Genomic DNA, 22,936 nt, shown 5'->3' on the forward strand with positions numbered 1-22,936 from the left:
CATAATGTACAGATTTGTTCTAAAAGGGCCTGCTTGCGATTCATGACTCGATGAAATCCCATCCCTGATCCTGCATTTTCTGCCACCTTCCCCAAGCAAGCTCTAAGAGTACCAGGCAGCTTAGCACACCCTGAGCATTCTAGATTTCTCCATTCCTCTGAGCCTTTTCTCCTGCTCCCTGCACCCGCAGTGCCCTTCCCCTGTGTCCGCTCTGTTCTTTAAGATCCAGCTCAGATGCCAACTCCTCCAGCATTTGTCCCCGTGAGCATTTCTCTGTCACCTCTACCACCAAAACATGTTCTCTGTTCTGTCCTTCACAGTGTTGAGGACTCCCTGTTCTACAGTAGCATGTGGGCTCCTGGAGCAGCCTCCAGTCTGTGCATCCCTGTTTTCTCCTGCGGTGCCCAGAACAAAATGGGTGGATAGTAAAGGTGCATCTAATTGAATTTAGTTCAACTGCTGAGACCCTCTAAAACATTTTTTTCTTTATCTCTTCCCAGGTGTGTCGAACAAAGGTGATAGATCTCAGTGAAGGCATTTCCCAGCATGCCTGGTACCCTTGTACCATCAGCTACTCGTACTCCCAGATGGCTCAGACCACTTTCTGGCTCCGGGTAAGCCAAAGTTTTACGAGCCTTAGAATCTCCAGCAGTGGCCCCCAGGAAGCACCAGCTCCCATGACCCTTTCGCAAGATGGTTTGTCTCCCCACTGAGGGTGTTAATTGTAAGGACAGAGAACAAAACACTTAGCAGTAGGAGGCTCCCTGAAATAGAATCCCTTCATCGCACATGGAATGCCCCTCATCCTTCTTGTTTTGGCAAAGACTTTGGAAACCTTTTGTCTGCCTGGAACCTTCTATTCATCATTCAAGGCCTTTAAGATTGTCTTCTCTTCCTTGAAGTCTTAACTGATTCCACAGAGAAGTGACTGTTCTCTCCCTTCTAGTCCTGTACATGTCCGGTCATCTGTCGGAAGGTGCTTGTCACATGGTATTATATCACTATATTTAGGCCCATCTTCCTAAGGATTATGGATTGTGTTTGCATGTCACTGACCCTCTTTGAACTCCACGGTCTGCAGAAATGCAAGGGCTGGGTCTTACTTTGCTTTGTCTCCTTGATGCCTCGCACAGAGGCTAGCATGGAGAAGTGACAAATAATAGTGATACCTTTTTTTGTGGTTTTAGGATGTGCCAGACACTTTGTTCCCGTTATCTTACTGGAAACTCGCAGCCACCCTGTGATTCAGTTATTTACTTAATATATCACTTAGAAGTGAGGGAACTTAGGCCCAGAGACGCAGAGCGACCACTCCCTGTCACACAGCTCAGCAGGTGCAGAGCCAAGTTGGGACAGAGTTTCTGAACTTCGGAGCCTGTGTTCTTCACTGCCTCCCTATTCCCATCGTGGACCCACGATGAGTGGTGCAGGCCCTGAAATGGAGGATGCTCCTTGAAACCCCTGCCCCATAGCCTGAGCGAGTGAGTGACCCTCCTGTGCCTTCTGCATTTCAGGCATACTTTTCTCAGCCAATGGTTGCCGCGGCTGTCATCGTCCACCTGGTGACTGATGGCACCTATTATGGGGACCAGAAGCAGGAGACCATCAGCGTCCAGCTATTTGATACCAAAGATCAGAGCCACGATCTCGGTGAGCACCTTCTCATGCAGATGGCTCTTGGGACCGTATCTGCCCCGGGGCGGTTCGAGGAGCAGCCGAGAGCTAGTTCTTCCTTCACCTTTCCTCTTTCTTGCTTCTCTGGCATTCTGCTTGCTTTCAAGTCAGGAGGCTTTTGTGTATTCAGAGAAGCCTGGATGTGGCAGATATGGGGATCAGGGGCCACTGTCCAAGTCCTCCCTTCAAGAGCTCCCTTCTGCCAGGCACCTTCAATCTCAGGCGCCCCATCTGATCCTCAAAAGACCCTGAGAAGGAGACTGAGAAAAGGCCCTTTGTCCAGGTGTCAGCACCTGAGACCCCCAGGAGAGGCATTGAGAGACCCCGGGGAGAGAGGAGAGGAGCCAGGTCTTTGGAATCACGGCCATGGCTCTTTCCGCTGTACCCCGAGGCATCCCCTGTGCCCCACAGTGGAACCTGTGTCTGCACACCACCTGCAGGGCTCCCCATGGGAGGAGGAATGAGGAAAGGCTGGGACTGGGAAGGCAGGTAAAGAGCCAGGTCCTGCGTGCCGAGAAGCTGCCTCCACACAGGGCTGGTGGGGAGGACGAGACCAGAGTTGTCACTTGCACACCCTTCTGTGCACCCACGTGTGCACGGGGCAGAGGGAAGAGCCCCAGCTCCAGAGCCAACGGCCTGGGCTTCAGTCCTGTCCCTGCCACTCACTCGGCTCGAGAAGGGGCACACTTCTCTGGACCTCAAAGCCCCTCATGTGGCATCTTGCTCTCTTCTTAGGCACAATGGAGACAATGGTGCCACTTCATCATCAGAGCGAGATTGAGAGAGATTCTATGAGCTATTCCTTAGGGCTGTTGTGACGGTGCCCAGCATGAGACCCGGCACTAGGAAAGTCCTGTTATCCGTCCCACATTCGCACCACACCTCCAGGTGTTTGGAATCCCAGGCCAGCCCTGAAGGCTAGGCTTCCGAGCTATGCATGCACCATTCCACAGAGAGCTCGGTTCGAAGCTCCGTATGAAGCCAGCAGGCAAAGGGTCATCACAGGGTCAAGCAGAAGCCAAGGGAGCAGGGAGAGGATTTTGTTTTGTTTTTATGTTTACTTATTTAGTTTTAGAGGCAAGGCAGGGGGACATATGAATAAGGAAGAGAAGAAAAAACCCTCTGGACTTATCTGGATTCCAGAGAAATTTCCCTAAATGAGAAGCAAATATTTTCCTAGCTGTCCTGGCACTGCAGAGAGCTCGGAGGCGTGGGGGGAGGTCCAGTTCCACAGAAGCTGCTGGGATCCCGTGACTCAGTGTCTGAGGCTTCCACGTGTCCCCGTCCCTCCCCGCAGTGTCCCCTGGCCTCTGTCCTCCGTATCCTGCCACCCCCTGGGGAGCCTTTGCTGTTCTCAGGGATCAGAGAAGGCTGCCTTCTGGATGGGGAGCTGAATGTCCCCAACAGCGCAGGCCTGCCAGGATGTGCTTAGGATCAGCCCCAAGTTCAGATGCAGAAACTGAGTTTTAGGAGCTTGCTGGAGTCACATCGTTAGGTAGGCTAAGTCGTGATGTGAACTGAGGTCCACCAGACCCCAAAGGAAGTGTCCATTTTTCCAACTCCATCCCACCCCATCGTTCCCTTCCCTCTTCTGGGTGTGCCCCTCCTCTCTGCCCCCTCCCATCCTCCTTGAAGCCTGGGGACCTGTTCCCCGTTCTAGAAAGAACCAAGGGCTTTGGGATGGGGTAAGCCTGGTCTACATGGCTGGCTGTTCTGGGCGCCTCTGGAAAACCACTTCCTGCCCTTGATTCCCAGCGTTACCTCTGCAGCCTGGCTACCGAGGTCCGGACCTCACAGGACTGCTGCTGGGTTCCTGGATTAAAAACGAGGGCGGCCTGTTGCTGTGAATGATTTGTACCATCTCTGTGGCTGACTGGGAAGGCAGCCTGAAAACTAGCAGCTCGGGCCATCGAGCCCCAAGGCAATGTGGGAGGGTGGTGAGGGCCAGCCATGCTTGTGTGAGGGGTGGCCACTGGGGGAGGGAGAGAGGCTGTGGGCGCTAGGTGAAGGGAAAGCTTAGGGGGCGGGAGGCAAAGGGATTGGAAAGATTTGGAACCAAGAGAAAAAGGCAGACAAAGAAACTTTCAATCAAACTCAAAATCCCCACTGGCCACCCAATGGTGCTTTTGTGCAGTGACATGAAAGGGTCTGGGGGCTTCGGGAAGGGCCCGTTGGGGAGGGCGTGACTGGCCTTGAGTAATGAGCCTGGCCCCTCGGCCCTCTGTCTCTCCTGACAGGCCTCCATGTCCTGAGCTGCAGGAACAATCCCCTGATTATCCCCGTGGTGCATGACCTCAGCCAGCCCTTCTACCATAGCCAGGCGGTCCGCGTGAGCTTCAGTTCACCCCTGGTTGCCGTCTCGGGGGTGGCCCTCCGCTCCTTCGACAACTTTGACCCCGTCACCCTGAGCAGCTGCCAGAGAGGGGAGACCTACAGCTCTGCCGAACAGAGGTAAGGGACCTGGGGTCTGATTGCCCGGGGCCGTTTGCTAGCCAGAAGCAGATGGAGGAATTCTGCAACTGCGTAGACATGCGTGTGGCTGTGAAAAGTCTGTGTGTTCTCCCTGCTCCATCCTCTGGCCTCTGGGCGCGTCTGCCTCTGGGCCTGGGAGGCCCACACGTCCTCTCTGGATTCCAGGGGCCAGGGAGGGAAGCAGGAATGCGCGCTGGTGGAAAGTCTCCCTCACCTGGCTCACAGTCCTAGCGCTGACAATGGCTTGCTCGTGTGGTAAACATCACTTTCCCTCTCTGGGTCTCAGCATCCACATCTGGACAAAGAGAAGAGAGGTGGATTAACTCTCCTGCAGCTCTGAAATACTGGAGTAATTATTTAGGGGGATGGAGGGAGCCTGGTATTTGCTTCATCCCAGTTCACCGTATTCCAGTGATGGGGAAATCTCTGCGTCTTCCCTAAACCCAGCTCCTGAGATCCCCCCAGCGGTCTCAGAGTCTCTGATAATGGCGTGGCCTCACTCCATCTGTGCCTCTGATCTGGTGTCGTTTATGCCCCTTGTCTGAAGCTAAGAGAGAATGGTGTTTCCTGGCAAGAATAGGAGTTTGGGTGATACTCTTACCTGGGTCTGAACGTGCCCCTTCTCGCCTGTGTGTCCATGACAAGTCATTCACTTTTCTGAGTCTCGCTTTCCTATTTTTGAATAAATGGACAATAATATCTACCCCACCAGGGGTCATGAGGGCTAAATGGTGCGCCACAGGTGAAGATCCTCTTGCAGACCATGAGACACCGTGCCAAGGTGATGTATTAATACAGAATAATTATGGCCACTTTCTGATCTGACAGGGGTGCTTCTCTGCCTCAAACTCTGCATGAAGCTCTTAGAGCTGGAGGAAGCTCTGGACATCATCTAGGACATCCAGAGGGTCCAAACTCCTGCGTTACCCTCCAGAATTCTAGGGCCCCCAGAGGGGAAGGGCTGGTCCATGCTCGCACGGCACCTCTCAAGTTTGTTTAATGAGATCCAGAAGGAAAAAGAGAGACTGAGGCGGGGATGGGGGTCTCGGTGGGCTCCCCCAGAGTAAGGCCCTCTGAAAGGCGATCCGGCCCTGCCCTCTGTACCTGGGAGCCAGGAGAGGAAAGGGTTGGGGTAGCGGGGGGAGACACTGCCTTTCCCACGCCCCTGCCACCACAGGGGACACAAAAGGTGATTGCAAAACCCACATTGTTTTGCACCCACTGTCTCTAGTTCTGTTGTGCAAAGTCTGTTGCAATCGTTCGGAGGCAAAAGAGCTCCTTAAATATAAATATAAATATATTTCATACTAAAAGGGCTTTTTCAAAATCCCTGGCTCTCCAGACTATAAAAATAAGTTGATTCTCAGAACCCAGGGAAACAATGTCAATGAGAAATGTAAATCCATTAGACCTTTTCTGCAATGCTTTCTTTCCCATCCTTAACCAGCCACCGGGACCACGGGCGAGTTGACGGAGGCCAGCACTGGCTTCTTTGAAATCTTAATTAACAGTTCCTGTGCCCGAAGTAAACAGAAGTGTTTAACCTCAGAAGCAAATCAATTGTTTAGCATTTGTTGAGTTCTTTGGTGGCAGAAGAGCACCGGGCGGGGACTCACTGGTTATATGACTATGAGCAAGTCACTCTGCCTCTCTGGGCCTCAATGTCCCCATCCATGGGATGATGGTGATGGAGTGGATGTTCTCTCTGGTTCCTTCCACTTCTGACATTCTGTGCTTCCCAAGAGCTGGGAGGAGTAAGAGGGTGGGGGAAGGAACCAACATGCACTTCATCAGCTTATATCATTATTTTATTTCATGATCACACCTGTCCTGTGAGGTGTGGACAAGAGACAGTGAGTCAAGGCCGTCCGGGCAGTAGGGAGGCAGAATCCTGCTTTGTCTGCCCCTGAAAGCCACGAGGTCCCCGTCGAAGCCAAGTACATCCAGGAGAGAAGGGGACTTGTCCTGGCTGCTCATGTGTGAGCATTTAGTGAGGGGGGCGCTGGAGGTGAGGGCCTCTGTGGCTCGGCCGTGAGCGTGGACCTGGCTGAGACGGGCTGAGCCCCCAGGGCCACAGCTACGGCGGGGGGGGGGAGCGGGTACTGGGGGCCCCTCCTGAATGCTCCAGGGGACCGGGGGTGAGGAAGGAGGAGCTGCTCCTGGAGAGCAGAAGAGGCACACACCCAGTCAGGACTGCACAAATGTGCAAATGCATTAAAACGAGCAAACTGGGAGGAGGGAAAAGAAAAATAAGCAACAACTGTAAAAAGCCACGGGATGTTTTTCTTCATTCTCAAAACACCAAGGTAAATAGCATCACTTTTTATAGTACACATTTCAGCTGGCTCTGGCAGAAACAGCCCACTTGCCTCTCAGCTGTTTTCCAGGTAGCGAGAGGGGCCGACCTTGCCTCCCCAGCCTCCAGCCCTCCGCCCCTCGTCTCCCGTCCCCACTCGTCCTCTTTCTTGCTGCCTCTGTGCCTTCTCCGCCATCTCCACCCGCTCAGCCTCCTCTCCCACCCTTTGCCCCTTCTCATCTTCATCATCCTCTCCAGAGAGCGTGATACCTAGTGGGCTGCCCGGGGAGGAGCATCACTACAGCAAAGTCAATCCAGGCGGTGTGTTCTGACCTAGATTCAAGGGTCTCCAGGCCCTGTGCAGCACTTACACTAAATTCAGAGGCCCACGAAAACAGGATCGGGTTTCAAGGGAGAGGTCCAGTGGAGAAATTCTAGCCAAATCCCAGCGCCACACCTACGGGAAGGGGGAACGTTTGGGGGGCTTAGCGATGGTGGTGAGGAAGGTAAAAGGCTTCCCGGTGAGAAAAGCAACAGTCTGGGATTGAGGCTCCTGTGTGTGAGGCTCTCTCACACACACACGTACACACGCACACACATGCACACACACTATCCTATGGGTCTAAACAGAGATTGACCAGCTTATTATAAAATTCAGTGGGCCATGTGCTTACACAATTAGTAAACTCCCTTCCTCTCTCCCTTCCCTTCCCTTCCCTTCCCTCTCTCCCTCCCTTCCTACCTCCCTCCCTCCCTCCTGCCCCATTTATTATTTGCATTCTTTCTCCCTCTACCTCAAACTCTTCCCACTTCCCCATGCCAGCCCACCCAGAGAAGGGCAGTTCGGACAGGGAGCTAACTTTGAGAAAGCCAGCTCTAGGAGGAAATAAATTCTTCATGTGACCAGATTGAGTCCTTCTAGCCAGCGTGGACTTAGACTGGGTGGGGTGGGGGTGAGGGATGGTGCCTACAGGAGCCCACACATGAATATCCATCCCATCAGATGACTATATAGGAAATTCGCGTATGAGATTTGGAACCCAGAAAGAAGCTTCTCACGGCCAGAGGCCACAGGCTCCCCCAAGTTATCCAGCCCACAGGGGGATCAGTGCCTCTTGGAACACCTGTTGGGAGTTGCCGGCAGATGGAACTGCAGTGCCTGAGCACTTGTGTCTCTTCGACTGGACCAGATGCTCCTGATTCTTCTCCAAGATGTTGTTCAACTTCTAATCCCATCAGAGTTCTCCCGGAGTTCCTCTGCTTCCTCATCCTTGTCAATAATTGGGATTATCAAAATCTATTTCTCCCCCTCCCCAAGGGCTCTGAGATTATATACCTCTGTTGTTTTGTCTTCATAAAACCGTGGTCCCTGGAAGCTGGGAGGCCTCTACCAGGTTCTCTGGTTCTGCATTCTCATTTGAGGTCCCAGCAAGGGACGTGAGCTCCCCAAAGCCACCCAGCCACTCAGCAACAGAACTGTCATTGAAATCCACTTCTCAGGCCCCTCTTCATCAGAAGTTTCAAGACTGCTGTCACATAGGCCAGATAAGACCACAAATAACTTGTGTTTGGCCCTCCTTAATCCTCTTTTTTAATTAGTCGCCAACATTTAACTACCAGGAGTGTTCACAGTAAAGACATCGGCAGATCTGGAGACATGGTGGGGCCGGTGCCTGCGGGCCACCTGAGCCAGGAGTGACCCCCTGCCACTCTGCTGGCCACCCCTCCCTCCCTCGGGAGCCCCAAGAGAGCTCGCTGCCATCCCGACCCTGCAGGCCTTGACTTTGCCTCATCGCCATTGGGCAACCGCCTCACTGGCTCCTAGGATTCCAGGGTACAAGAGCCTTCCAGGATCCCTTCCAGCAGTCGATGCATTCCTGGGCAGAAAACAAGGAGTCCTATCTTGATCATTCTTTCTCAGTCTTACTTTCCAGGGACCCTGCAGTGCTCCTGCCAAAGAGCATCTTCCCTCCCTTCCCGGTGGGGACATGCTGTCTTCTTCGCTGTCCCCATCTGAGCAACCCAGAGTGACTTATAAACCACCTTCCTGTTATTATTCCAGCTCCCCCCCCCCAACCCTCACCCCATGGTGTAGTTGCAGCAAACGGGCAGGGCGCAGGAGTTAAGCCGAGAGTCAAGGGACACGGCCAGCAGTGGGACCCACACCAGCCCTATACCGCTGGTCTTCTGTGTTCTGGTTGAGCACCATCCATCCTTTCTGCTGTGCATGCCTGGGGGCCAGTGCCCTAGGCAGTGAGGACAGCAGTGGGGAGATTGGCTATTGAATCACTTAAGGATATGCCTCTATGTGGAACTTGAGTCTGTAAGTAAATAAATTAAATATATAAATAAGTTAAATAAATAAAATAAAATAAATATAAATATATATGTGTGTGTATATAAACATATATATATACACATACATACATATATATGAAGAAAAGACAATTTATAAATATCTCATCATCTTTGTATAGGGGGAGAGTGTCTTCATCTTTGCGAGGTCTGAGAATTTCTTTGATAAAAGTACCTATGTCCCTTCCCCCATCCCTTAGATCAGCCAACTTCCTCCCTCTGAGAAGTGGCTTCTTTTTTTCCTTCTTTTGTTATTTTTATTGCTCATCCCTGATATTAAATCCTTCCCCCATTTTTTTTTTTAATGAAGCCAGCGGCTTTTCTTGTTTTCCTTGTTTTTGTGTTTCAGCCATGACAGGGCTATGTCAGGGAGGTATTTGGGAGGGGCACTTGGGGTAATGTTTATCATTTTTGGATAGTGTGTTCACACAACCCTTGCGACTTAATGGGAAAGCAAAGAGAAGAGCAGGGGCTTAGGGGACAGACAGGCAGACCTTACTGGAGTTCTGTCCACACGGAGTGGACGGGCAGCTAAGCTCACTGAGTCTCACTTTCCTCTTCTCGAAAATGGGAGTAATTGTACTGCCTCAAGGAGTTCTGGTGAGGATGCAAGTCAGGTGATGCGGGTAAAACACAGAGACTGATAGCGGGTACACATGACCTTCTTTCCCCGTTCCTCCCTGTTTTCAAGCCTGTAAGCCAGGCACACACAGATGTGCTGAAAAAGCAGGGATGCTCTGGTCCCCATAGTGTGTTCCAGAGGACATTAGTCCAGATATGTCCCATTGGACAAGGTTATCAGAGTTTGGAAATGTGTGTCATAGCACCTTCTGGAAATCCACAATGTGCATTAGAACATTCAGGGTTCTGAGAAGTCCTGCAATTGGAAAAAAAAAAAAAAGCTGACTTATTAATCTAGTGCTACCTCATTCTTCTGACCACGAAACTTTTTGGTCAAATAATTCATGTGACCAGGGGATATTTTCCTTCTACAGCAGAGAGCCAGAATAGAGAAACCACCTTTTCTTGCAGCATCATAGTTTTCAAAGTATTTCTCACACATGGGCCCTTCGATTGTACAAACGTGCTGAGCTCCATTCTGTCCTGGACCTTTGTGCATTCTCTTTACTCTGCCTGGGATTCCATCTGCCCTAGATGTTTGCATGGCTTATCCCTTCATTTCATACAGGTCTTACTTCAGATGTCCCTTCCTCATGGAGGCTTCCTTCCCTGACCTGTCTGCACATGGTGTCCTTCCCCCAACCTCCAACAGTCATCCTCTATAATTTCACCTTTAGTGCCCTCTCTGCACACATGACTATCTGAAACAGGCTTCTTTAAGACTTTTCTGGGGTGCATGTCCTTTCTCCTCAAATTCCCAGGTGGCAGGCATCTTCTATATATCCCCAGTGTTTAGAACAGGGCAGCAAGGTCCCTCTTCAAGGTCTGTTGAGTAGATGAATGAGTGGCTGACATGCCACCCTGTTGACACTCTTGAGAGATAAATTGGCTTATTACTTCCATTTTACAGATGGGAAGACTGAGGCTCAGCAGATGATGTAACTTTCCAAGGTTAAACAATTGGTAGATGACATTCCTGGGGTAGGGCCCGGATGTGCCCAGTTGCTAAGCCCTGTGCCCTTTCCATTTCAGCAAATCAGTCTTTTTCAGTTTATTCTTTTCCTTACGAAGAACATTAATGTGCAGAGAAATGGGCAGGTACATGCTGCTTCTCCCTTCATGGCGGCACTGCCCAGGGCAGCCCGGAGCCCCCTGGTCTTCATCCCAGGAATGCAGAGCGAGCATGGCCACACTGGAAGGCATAGGTCAGAGGACCAGCTTGGGAGCCGGTAGCTTGCGGAGCAAATCTATTTAAATCGGAACCATGTGGCTCTTGGCCCCCAGCGTTTACACACCGTGAACAGATGCATCCTGTGGTGTCAGAGCCCTTGCGTTGACTCCACGGTTTCGCTCTTGGAGGCCTCCCCATGTCACAGGGCGCAGAGCAGGGGAGGCTCTCAGGGACAGGAAGGGGGGCGGAGAATCCAGTATTTCCCCAAGTGTCACTTTATCCCTCTCCTGGTGCCTTTCGGAAGGGGGTCCTGTGGAGAGGCAAAGCCCACATCGGTGTGGGTCCAAGACCTAAATTGAACACTCCCCTTTTCTGAGTATTTGAAAAAAAGGGAATTTGTGATGTATGAAGGCTTTAGCTTCACCCGCACCCCAACTGGGACTCTCAGCAGGCTTCTGAGCAGAGGAGAGAGCATTGGGATGAGTAATCATCTTCCTGAGAAGCCCCCTGCAGGGTATCCTGAAATGGCACCCCGAAAACAAATGGGGACTTCCCTCTGAAGCTGGTTTGGCCACCAATTGCTCGCCTTCTCCTAGCTCTGTGTGCATACCGTGGGGTGGGCGTCCCCTAGCTCTGCGTGTTCATACCGTGGGGCGGGCGTCCCCTAGCTCTGCGTGGTCATACCGTGTGGCGGGCGTCCCCTAGGTCTGTGTGTGCATACCGTGGAGCAGGCATCTCCTAGCTCTGTGTGCATACCGTGTGGCAGGTGTCCCCTAGTTCTCTGTGCATACCATGTGGCGGGCGTCCCCTAGTTCTGTGTGCATGGCTCTCTGTGCATACCGTGGGGCGGGCGTCCCCTAGCTCTGTGTGCATACCGTGGGGTGGGCGTCCCCTAGCTCTGTGTGTGCATACCGTGTGGCAGGCGTTGGTGTAGACAAGGTCAGGGAGGCAAAGGTTAGAGAAAACTGCCCCCAACACACTTTCACTGTTCCCAATCAACGTCTCAACCTCCTCCAAGTGCTTTAAGAGCTATCGCCCGACACAGTCACCATTTAGGAAACACCGACTGCATGCAAAGTTTCTTTATTGCAACGCAGAGTATACCAGGATGAAACAGGCATTATCTCTACCCTCAGGGAAGTTCCAGTCCAAGTGTGGGGCAAGGTTAACAACAAGGACTTTGGAGTCACACGTCTGGGTGGGAACTTAAACAAGTAACTTGATCTCCCTGGTCCCCGATTTTTCCAACTATAAAATGAATAACACTTAGCTCATAGGGGTGTTGTGAGGATGGAGTGAGCTCATGTACATAAGCAATCGGTGAATAGTCACTAATGTTACTGAGTGTCTGTGTAACAGTAACATGAGGGGAGAGATCATCTAGCACAGGGATTTGGGATTTCCATTTCCTTAAGGATTAGCACACATTCCAGCACATGGTGGGTACCCAGGCCCTGTGCTGTCAATGCATGAAGCGTGAGGCCCGTGAGAGAAAGGAGGGCAGGAGGCCTGCCAGGGAGCCCCCCCGGGGACACAGGGAAGCTTCCTGTAGACATTTACATGGAGCTCAGACTTGAAGAGTGGGTAGAATTCAAATTGGAAGGAAGATTAGAACGGCAGCTATAGCAAGAAGCAAGGCGTGATCGCTGTACAACCTTACTAACAATTCATTAATCACTTTATAGTTTATAAAAGACTTCTACCTTCAGCACCTCCATTGAGCTCGGCCCAATTTGAGCGTACTCTGAAGCTCAGGGAGGGGACGTACCTTGCCCAACGCCACACAGCTTCTAGGTACTAGAACATAGACTTGTTTACACTATTAGCTACCCCGTACTGCGTGTTTTTTATGGGCCGGGAATTCTGCTCTGTACCGTTCCTGCCCTCTCCGTTGTGATGCTCACCGCACCCCTCAGAAGTGAGTCCTATCACCAAATCTGAAGAGGCTACCGTTCAGCTCGGCGCCTGGCGCATAAGAAACTCAGTGACTACTCGCTGCCATCGTGACCCCTATTTCACCGATGGAAAACCTGAGCTTCGGCAAGGTTTGAAGGTTCACAACACATACAGCTTGCTGCAAGACTCGAACCCCGGCTTATCTGCCTCCACAGACTGCCCTGTGATCAACGTTGCTGCCTCCACAGCTTTCTTCACCAAAGCCGGCCCCTCTTCCCCTCCTCTGTCTCAGCCTCCTGGAATCCGGGAGAGGGATGCCGTCAGCTTTGCTCTTCCCTCTGGCGTGCGGCGGGCCTTCAGGAAAGCCCCCTCTTACCGTCTTGTTGCTTTCCTCCCCAGCTGCGTGCACTTCGCGTGTGAGGCCGCTGACTGCCCAGAACTGGCCGTGGAGAACGCGTCTCTCAACTGCTCCAGCAGTGACCGCTATCACGGCGCCCGGTGCACCGTGAGCTGCCGGACGGGCTACGTGCTCCAGATACAGCGGGACGACGAGCTCATCAAGAGCCAGGTGTGCGCAGGTGCTGGGCTCAGAGCCCCTCTGCGGTCCCCCGGGGTTGGGGGTGGGGAGAGGCTGGCTGACCGGGTGTTGAGCATTTCACAGGGTGCCGCCACCCAGCACATGCTCAATAAATACGTGTTGATTGAATGCATCAATCCATGAATCTGGAATTTCCAAGACCAGGGTTTCTGTGCAGAATAGTGTTCCATACACACAGCACGTATCAGAGTCTTTGTTGGGATTGTAAGTGTGGAAAAGCACCTGCGGAGCACTTGGGAAGGAAACCCTCACAGGCTGAGCTCCGCTACAATGGAAGGGGCTGCTTTAGAAAGAGGTGAACCCTCTGTCAATGAGGTGTTCACTCATTCACTGTCATTGTAAAACAGATTGCAAAACATCTGTTCGCCAGGGACCAGATGCTGTAGTAGGTGCTAGAGAAAAAAACAGATGTCACTAAGATAAACCTAGGCCCTCCTCCCAAGGAGGACTGTTGCCGGGAGCGGGCAAGGAGTGAGTCATGACCTCTCAGTGTGATAAATGCCCATCTAGGCAGGTGCCGGGTGTGGTGAAAGCCCAGGGGGAGTCACCCTGGAAGAAGTGGCTTGAAAACAGAGAACCAGATAGATGGATGGGCACAGGGGTATGTTGGGGGTGTGGGGAAGAAACAGGTGCTCTGGGCACAGGCAGAAATGGTAGGAGGAGGCCTGTGGCTGAGAAAAGAGCATGCCACAGACGGATTTATTCCTCCCCCCAACTCACCCAAGCAATGAGGCTGGAGGGGCCAGCAAGGTCCACCAGTGCACAGCCCTGTTCGCTTGGCCAGGAAGTTTGAGGTTGATCTTTAGGGCCACAGGGAGCTTTTGAAGACAGTGACGTGGTCAGATCATGGTTGATCAAGGTCCTTCTGGCTGCCTGCTTGGGTGTGGCTTGGCGTCTGGCGGTGCGACCCATCCCAGGGAGAGCCCTCACGGGTCATCGGAGTTGCTCACGGAGGAGGGCAGTTTCCGGCACAAGGGCCATGGCAGTGGGTGGATTTGAGATGCGGCAGAGTGTTGCTTCAGCCAGATGCTGCTGTGGGGTCTCAGGGTGGGGGTGTGGGGAGTGGGGCGATGAAGCCCGGAGATCTGAGGTTCCAGAGCTCGGTCACTAGACGCAGCCTTTCCCGGGACCCTGCTGCCAGGCTTGTCCTTCCTGCTGCAGACACACGGGGACACTCCTTGCAGCTGGGGAGGCCGCGGTACAGAGCTTCTGGGCTGGAACAGAGTCCCGCTGGAGGCAGCTCCGGGGCCCTCAATTGCTTGTCTTAGACACCTACTTCCTTGTGTTTAACATGGCAGGTCTGAACTCCTGCGGAAACAATTAGGCTGTTTTGGCAGGGAGGGACCTCTGCTCCCTTTGATGTGTGCTCAAGAGGGGAAAAATGTCCTTTGCTTTTAAAATTCCAGATCAACATTTGGCATCCCCAATCCCCTGGGATCTGGCAGCTTCCTCCTTGAATGGCAGCCTGTGGGCTGCCCACGGCGGTCCCTCCCTTGGCTCTGAAGCTCAGCCTCACCCCTCCACCCACGCACCCCTGCCATCTTCTGGTTTGGTTCAAAGCCCTGTCGACCCTTTTCGCTTTTCCCAGGCTTGTTCTGTCCTCATGTCTACCTCTCTCATCTATCTCAGGGCAGGGAGGGGCTCTTAGAGCCATTCTGGGGTTCAGTGCCAATGCAAGAGCTCAAGGAAGGAAGGGGACTTGCCCAAGGTCTCATAGCACAGAGAACAAACATCCGGGCCTCCCGTATCCCAGGGCAATGCCCACTTGGTGCCAAACGCTGCAAAGGGTACCTGTTACCTCTTGCAGAGCCAAGAAAAGATATGACGATCGAGAGCCAGTGAACCACCTTGTGCATTTTTCACAGGCTAGTTCATGAAAGAAGTCATCAGGCCCCAGGAGGTCTGAGCCTCGAGATTCTCATCAGCCAGCACCATGGGAATACTGATCTGGGAGGCTCTGCAGGGAGCAGTTAGGCGTGCGGCCGTGTCACTTGGAGCTAATCAGTGTCCCTGAGCCTCAGTGTCTGCATCTGAAGAATGGGAACTGAGATACCTAATTCATTAAAAGCCAGTTACAGTTCAACGTGGATCTCCTGGGGCCAGGATGAGACTAGTGGGGCCAGGGTGAGGGGAGAGGTGTTCCCCACATTTGGTGTTCAGTGTGCTTATTGTCTCCACCTCTGCCTTCCAGGTGGGACCCAGCGTCACGGTGACCTGCAGCGAGGGCAAGTGGAACAAGCAGGTGGCTTGCGAGCCAGTGGACTGCGGCGTCCCAGACCAGCATCACGTCTATGCCGCGTCCTTCTCCTGCCTTAAAGGCACCACCTTTGGCAGCAAATGCTCCTTCCAGTGCCGTCACCCCGCGCAGCTAAAAGGTATGGAGGAGGGCCCTTGGGCTGGGTTTGCCCTGCTTGCTCTGTGGGAAACCCGGAGGGTGCTTCCAGGCCCTCCCCTGTGTCTCAAACACCCAGGGTCGGGCGGGCTTTTATCTGCTCTTCTGATTTCCCTCCACCAATGGAGGGAATTTATGTGCACTGCCTTGTTGTGCAGCCAAGGAGAAAGTAAAGTGTGGATAATAAGATGGTGACATCTCCTCCAGGGTCCTTGCAAGTCTTACAGAAGAGAGAAGGGAAGGAATGGAGGGGGGGAGGGAGGGAAGGAGGGAAAGATGAAAAGAAAGTAACATTTGGAACCGGCTAGGATGAGGACCCAGTAAGCCCAAGAGATACATTTTAGGATTATTGCTCTGTTCCCAGCGGAGGACATGCAGCCTCAGAGACGTTAAAGAGCTTGCCCAAGGCCACACTCTCCAGGGTGGGATCCATGTGGGGGCCCAGGTGTGTCTTTCACCAAAGCCACTGCTCCTCTTTAGGAGGGATCCACTGGGAGGGGAGCAGCTGTGGGCAGGAACTCTTGATGGGGATCTCCTGGGCAAGGCCCCGGAGTGTTGGGTGAGTGAGGCAGAGTCAGGCTGGCCTGGCTGACTGAGGATGTCAGGACCAGAAGGGTTCTCAGAGCTCGGGTCAAATAACTGATTATTTGGAAACATGGCAAAACCGAGGTCCAGTGAGAGGGAAGAAGGAACTTGAAGAAAATCACAGAGCAAGTTAGTGGTATTTCTAAAGGAACACTCTTGGCTTCCAGTCAGAATACTGAGGGTTTGACATGACGTGACATGATCTCCAAGTTATGATGGTTCGACTTGCAATTTTTTGATGGTGTAAAAAGCGGCGTGCTTTCAGTAGAAACCATACTCTGAATTCTGAATTTTGACCTTCTCCTGGGCTGCTGCTATGTGGTCCAACACAGCATCGGGGTGCTGGGCAGTGGCACCTCGCAGCTGATACCCAACAGCCATTCGATCTGCCACTTTCAGTAGAGCAGTCAATAAATTACATAAGGTATTCAGCTCTTGATTATAACATAGGCTTTGCATGAGACAATTTTGCCCCACTTTGTAGGCTACTGTAAGTGTTCTGAGCACGTTTAAGGTAGGCTGGGCTAAGCCAGGATGTTCAGTGGGTTAGGAATACAAATGCATTTTTGACTTGCAATATTTTCAACTTATGATGAGTTTATTGGGATGTCACCCCATCATATGTTTTTTTTTTAAGATTTTTTATTTATTTATTTGACAGAGAGAGAGATAGCGAGAGCAGGAACACAAGCAGGGGAGTGGGAGAGGGAGAAGCAGGCTCCCCACCGAGCAGGGAGCCCGATGCGGGGCTCGATCCCAGGACCCTGGGATCATGACCTGAGCCGAAGGCAGACGCTTAACGACTGAGCCACCCAGGCGCCCCAACACCCCATCATATGTTGAGGAAGATCTGTATACCCTTTCTCAGAGGTGCCAGGACTTTCTCCTTTCCTTGTTTTATCAGAGGGAACATGGTCCCTTTATCAGATACCCAAAATGGTATCTCACTCAAGCATGGGTCCTACCTCAGACGTGTCCGACCATCAAGCAAAGGTCCCGCCATCATTCTACTGAGTAGGAATAATGGATTCCCATGGGGTGTGGGGGGGTAGGGCACAGGTCTATGAATTCCCTTGAACTTAGATGTAATATTATGTATTCCTGAGTTTCAGGCATTTTGATGATTGGAGAGGGTCAATAGTTTCCCCAAATTTTCAGGGGGATGCAGAACTCCCAGTGATTACTGGACATGAGTTCCTGAAGGGCAGTGGCGATGTGTAATCCATTTTCCCATCGCTGTCAGCAAGCCCGGAACCTAGCCTTAATAAGACTTAATAAGGTGTTTTGACTGGATGGCTGGATAAATTGATAAAAGTAATACCACAGGAAATGTTTCTTTTAAGAAGTGAATGAAAGACCAAGTAATCTCCCTATACTACTCCAAAAGAAAAACAGGAAGCACTCATGGGATTCAGCCTTTAGTTCCTCTCATTTTTAACCCAATGTGATTTGAATACAGAAACTATAGACACTTCAGGTGAGATACTCTAAAGACGTAGGCTGGAGAGAGGTGAAGAGATAGTGGGAATTGTAAGCCCTCCACATTTCTGAGTCTTTCCCGTGGCCCAGATGTGGGGCATGTTCATGACTCCAGACCAAGAAATCACACTTCTCCTCTCAAACAGAGACCTTTGGGAAGGAGTGGTGTGTAAATTAGCATTGATTATTAGAGCCCTCACTGTGGCTTAAAATGATCCTTTTTTAAAAAAATGATTTATTTTATTTATTTTGGAGAGAGAGAGAGAGCGAGAGAGAGCGTGCGAGTGCACATGCATGTGCTCACACACTGGGGGGAAGGGGCAGAGGGAGAGGAAGAGAGAAAATCTCAAGCAGACTCCGCACTGAGTGTGGAGCCTGACACAGGGCTTGAACTCACAACACTGAGACCATGACCTGAGCCGAAATCAAGAGTCAGATGCTTAACTGACTGAGCCACCCGGGCACCCCTGCTAATAATGATTCTCAGTCGAAGTGATTCAGACTCTTTTGCTTCTCTGCTGACTATGGTGGAAGGGGGGGGTGACCCCGCTGTGGGGGCGAGGCCCCAGAGGGACCATCATTCTGATCATTGTTGATCCCAACTTTGTTCTTCCCTTGAGAATACAGAGAAGCCTCTCTCCAGTGGCCACACTGACCCACTAGGACCCACTGGCATTTCATGCACCTTGGTTGTCAGCATCATCTGGTGCTCAATCCCAGATCTGATGCTTCTCCTTGGGTCTGCAGGCAGCAAGGACTGTGTGAAGGCCCCGCTACCTCTTTCTTGACCTTGAAAATGCCCCCCTTCTCAAGCGAGGGGGTAAAGAGGTGAACAACACAACTTTTTTCCTCCATTTTTTGTTTGCTTCCCTTTCCTCCCTTCATTTTGCTTTTCCTAGTAGCTTAAATGAAGCAAAAAGAGCCCTGTCTTTAGAATCAGACAGACTAGGATTCCACTCCTGGCTCTGCCCCAGCTGTTGATCTTAGGAGAGCTATTTCATGGCTCTGAGCTTCAGTACTCTCATCTGTAAAATGGGTTGGAGGAGGGCTCACATGGAAGGGTCAGGTTGAGGCCTGAAAGAGAAGGTATGTGTAAGATTCCAGAGCCAGAGAAAGTGCTTAGCGAATACTGACCTTCCCCAAGGGGCACCCCTTGTGAGAACCTTGTGCCGTGGCCTCTCTCCCAGCCCTGACCTCTGTCTCATGGAGGCCTTAGTCCTGGGGGCTGTGGAGACACGCTCCCTCATCCACGCTCCGTCCAGGACCCGGAGGTTAAGTGTTGGCAGCCAAGCAGTTACATGTAGCCCCCTGGCAACTGGTATAACGTGGGTAACCCCCCCAAACCCACTCCCCCTTCTATTCCCAGTGAGTTTTTCTTGAATATCCCCACTTTCACTTAAATTCTGAGCCCTCTTCAAGATGTATGCAAAATATCCTGCAAACTCACAGCCTTAGAGTCCCTTCTGCCAAAGCACTTTACCAAGTGAGCCCTACCAGCACAGACAGAAGCTACAGAAACGGAGGGAAAATACATTCTCAAGTTCAACAACAACAACAACAAAACTTCAAAGTCATAAATGTTTAATTGAAGGGCTGAACATGCCACATTACTTATATCACCTCGTCAACCTCAACTCAGCTGTGTTGGGTGCATTTGGTATTGAGTGTGGAGTGGGGCTTCTAAAAAGCAAGTGTGCCTTGGAACGCCAGGCTGGCTTAGTTGGAAGAGCATGGGGCTCTCGGTCTCGGGGTTGTGAGTGGGAGCAGAGATTACTTAAATAGGTAATCTTAAAAAAAAAAATAAAGTAAGCACACCTTCCTCTTACAAAGATCTTTTTAAAAGACCTATTGTGTGCTTCTGGCTTTTGTTGGCTTTTCTGTTTTGCTTCTTTAATCTCAGATTGAAAACTCAGCCTATCCACTTGTTTCCAGAGGATACCCAATACCATTGAGCACTTCCTGATTTCTCAGACTTTTCCGAAGACAGGGATGTGAGCTGGGGGGACACCCAGCACCTCTCCCTGCAGAACCCTGTTACGACTTCCCTCATGGTAGAAATTGCACATTCTATCTTCTGTCTCAGGAGGAGACCCTTCTTTCTCTCAGAAGCAGGTGGCTGGGCCCTGGAGGGTCCCAAGGGTCTCATCAGGGCATCTTCTCCACAAAAACAGGGTCATCCCCCCACTCCAACAGAAATTCTCATACAGCCCCTAAGAGAACGCTGCTTTCTCCCTCTGTTACCTTAATGTTTGGGATGGTGAGGGTCCAGGACGTCACTGAGTCAAAACCACTGCTGAGTGCTGATGGGAGACCACTACTCAGATTCTGCCTGGGGACTTGAGGCTCACAGTAGAGAAGGGACTTGTCCATTATGAGACCACTTTTTGATGTGACCAAGGCTAAGATGTCATCTGTTAAATAATTCTTCCCATCTCTCTCACTCCTGCTCCACACTGAGCAGTTGCCCAAGTTTCGAGAGTCAAATCTGCTTTTACTTGCTATCTCAGAAGCCCTTTAACCTTTCCTAAAGTCTGTCCCTCAACCCAGAACCCCATCAAAGTCTGGAACGTCAGAGCTGGGAGGAGCCCAGGGGTCATCAAGGTGAATCATTTGATTTCACGATGGGGAAACCGAGGCCCAAGAGAGGAAGTCATTTACACAAGGACACATAGGAGTTACCATTAGCACTGGGGCAGGGTCCTGACCCTAGAAATGGTACCCCCTTGCTAGGCATGCCATTCCCACCAATCTGGTGAAATCATCTAACTTATGTCTGCCATTGGCATTCGCAAGCCTCTTCTTCATGGCAGGTGTCCAGTGTTGCAGGCTCCTTTCTCTCTCTTCTTGGGAAGGTTTCCATCACTTATTCCTGACTGTGACTGTATCTGACAACAGCCTCTTTCCTTTGAGCCTAACATGTGGAATGACAAATGGGGCCCCTTGGTAAAGAAATTTAGAAGTGACGGGCACCATTCTGGACAGTGGGCGGGGGGAGGTTCTGAAATATTATTATATGACCAGTTTTTGATTTTGAGATACTCCACTCGTCCAAATTCTCCTGATTCCGTGAGATGTTCTTTGGCTGTGCTCATGGATAAAGGCTCTGTCATGGGATCAAGAGAGCACTTAGGAGTCAGGCAGACCTGGAGGGAGCCCCAACTCTAGATTGAGGGAACTCAGTTTTCTCACCTACAAAATGGGGTTAATGACAAATTGGGTTATTAGGAGTGTCAAGCGTCCTGCCTCATGGGCTGAATTATAAACGGCTCTTAGTAGCCTTCCTTTCAGACATTTAGGGGGAGAACTAGACAAGTAAACGATCAAGATATAACCTGATTCACCCTGGCTAGAGCTGGAAGAATCCAATTTGACTGACCAAACGACATATTTTCTGGGACTGCCAAGCCCAGCTCGGATTTTCTCTTTGACTCCTTGGAGTCCAGGAGCCTAGCAATGTGCCTTCAGGACTAAAATTGGCAGAGGCTTGCATGCTTCTCTTTAATGGGTCCATCTCTTCTGCCTTGGTTTTTCCCTCTGACTTGCTACAGCCTGAGTGCTGGCTGAAGTTCCCGTTGGCTATCGTTGGGAAAACAACCATCCTGAAATCCTTGATGTCCTCCTTTCCTGCCTCACCTGGCCCCGGACCTTGTACACAGAGACCTCTTTACACATCCTGTCTTTCTTCCTCTTCCTCTTCTGTAACTTCTGTTAAGGTCTATTTCTCATCAAGAGCAATGAAACTGAATCTCCTCCCAGTTCCAGCAGCACTAGCCTTTGGCTGATGCAGCCTCCCGAGGGCTTGCATGTCCACTTCCAGTCCCTCTAGCTGCATCTGTGTTTTCTCAAAACAATACAGTGGCCAATATTCTTTCACATCCTAAAAGGTTAGAGCTGCAAGAACTCAAAGACAGCTTTGGCTTAGGGCCAGAGAGGTTAGGTGACTTGCTCAAGGTCACATGTAGATTCATAATAGCTCATGCATTTAACAAATGGTATTAAAGGCCCACTGTGTGCTTGGCACTAGGCTAGGTTCTGGCACTAAAAGAATGAAAAAGGTCCATTCCCTGGCCTTAGGATGCAGGCACCATGTAAGAGGTATTAAGAAAACCAGACGTTGGGGCTCCTGGCATTTCTCTCCTTGTAGTCTGCCCTAGGTTAATTTCAATCTTAAAGGCACTCTGGAGGAGATTTGGTCTTCTGGGTAATCTTTTGAATGAAATAATAAAAATAGACACATCTTTTTGACGCACATTTACAATTATTTTAATGCTCGTTAGAGACTGGAATTTCTTGAGACACATTCCTGACTTTAAAAGACGAACAGATGAAAGTTCAGGGTCGCATAACCTTTTGGAACCCTGTCTGTGACATCACTGTTACCCCAACCAGAAGCCCCGGGCTCAGAAATGCCTGCGCCTATTGTCCTGAGTCATGTTCCCCCAGGAAACACAGGTAGGGAATGAGATAGGGAGGCTTGGACGTGACAGAAGCATCCAGAATCTCTTTGAGAGCCAGGTTCTGCTGTGGGCAACCAGAACTCAGTCCTTTTGGGGAGCTATGGGAGACAGGGTAGAATCTTCTTCAGAACTAATGCCACTTCCAGCAGCACTGAAGCCCCAGCCCTGGGAGCTGGCCCTGTGGGACCACAGCAAAAGGCCTCTGGCATAGGGTTGCAAGTATGGGGACCATCCTTCGGGGTGTTGAGGTCAAGGCCAAGGGGATGAGGGCAGGACATGGATAGTGCGTGTCATACCCTGCTTTCTTCAAAGCCACATGGTGGGTATAGAGTAGTGACTCTAGCTGGGTCATGGAAATACTGATTCTGTGCAGCTCAGCATCTGCATCTCTTGGATTTTGTTTGTTGGCGGGGAGGGGGCATGTCCATGGTCCTGAACCACCAGTTGAGGCTTTAGCGTGGTTCTTCCTTTGACCGTGGTACACGGCTAACTCCTATTTACCCTCTCTCAGAATTTAACATTTCTGGTTTGCGTTTCCTCTCTTGATGAACATTTTGCAATTTTTTATGTTCTCTTGCCACCAAAGGACCATGACTTGCCCTCCACGACGTATAATTTGCATAGCTGATAGGGTGTGATTTTAGGAGTCCTTAACACTTTTTTCCACCGGTATTTTATCCTTCTTGGGGAATTCAGAGAGGTGTGTGCCCTGTATCTTTTATAACTTCTCTTCCCCTCTCCCCTCCTAAGTTTCTCCCATAGCTTTAGCTATGCCCGTACACCCCAAAACACTGCCCCAATCACAAAAGCAATGCAAAAAGTAGTTTGTAGTCTCTGGTGTTCTAGAAGCCTCTCTGCTTCTATGGAACCCAAATGAATCATCCTCCACTTGACGTAGAAATCTCTGCAGTTTGCAGCATCACTGTTTATCAGCACACAA

General features: G+C 51.0%; 1 protein-coding gene across 1 annotated transcript in view; it reads left to right on the forward strand.

The window, feature by feature from the left end:
* The window catches only part of PAPPA (pappalysin 1), a 237,419-nt gene that overhangs the window by 167,688 nt on the left and 46,795 nt on the right, over positions 1 to 22,936 (forward strand). The window contains exons 11-15 of the mRNA XM_045883010.3: positions 501 to 614; positions 1,515 to 1,650; positions 3,912 to 4,125; positions 12,885 to 13,053; positions 15,275 to 15,458. Coding sequence (XP_045738966.1) covers positions 501 to 614; positions 1,515 to 1,650; positions 3,912 to 4,125; positions 12,885 to 13,053; positions 15,275 to 15,458 — 817 coding nt within the window. The remainder of the gene's footprint in view (positions 1 to 500; positions 615 to 1,514; positions 1,651 to 3,911; positions 4,126 to 12,884; positions 13,054 to 15,274; positions 15,459 to 22,936) is intronic.

The sequence above is a fragment of the Mirounga angustirostris genome, unplaced genomic scaffold (genome assembly GCF_029215605.1).
Source record: "Mirounga angustirostris isolate CCGP_5_RB_7025 unplaced genomic scaffold, mMirAng1.0.hap1 SCAF_15, whole genome shotgun sequence".
Classification (NCBI taxonomy): domain Eukaryota; kingdom Metazoa; phylum Chordata; class Mammalia; order Carnivora; family Phocidae; genus Mirounga; species Mirounga angustirostris.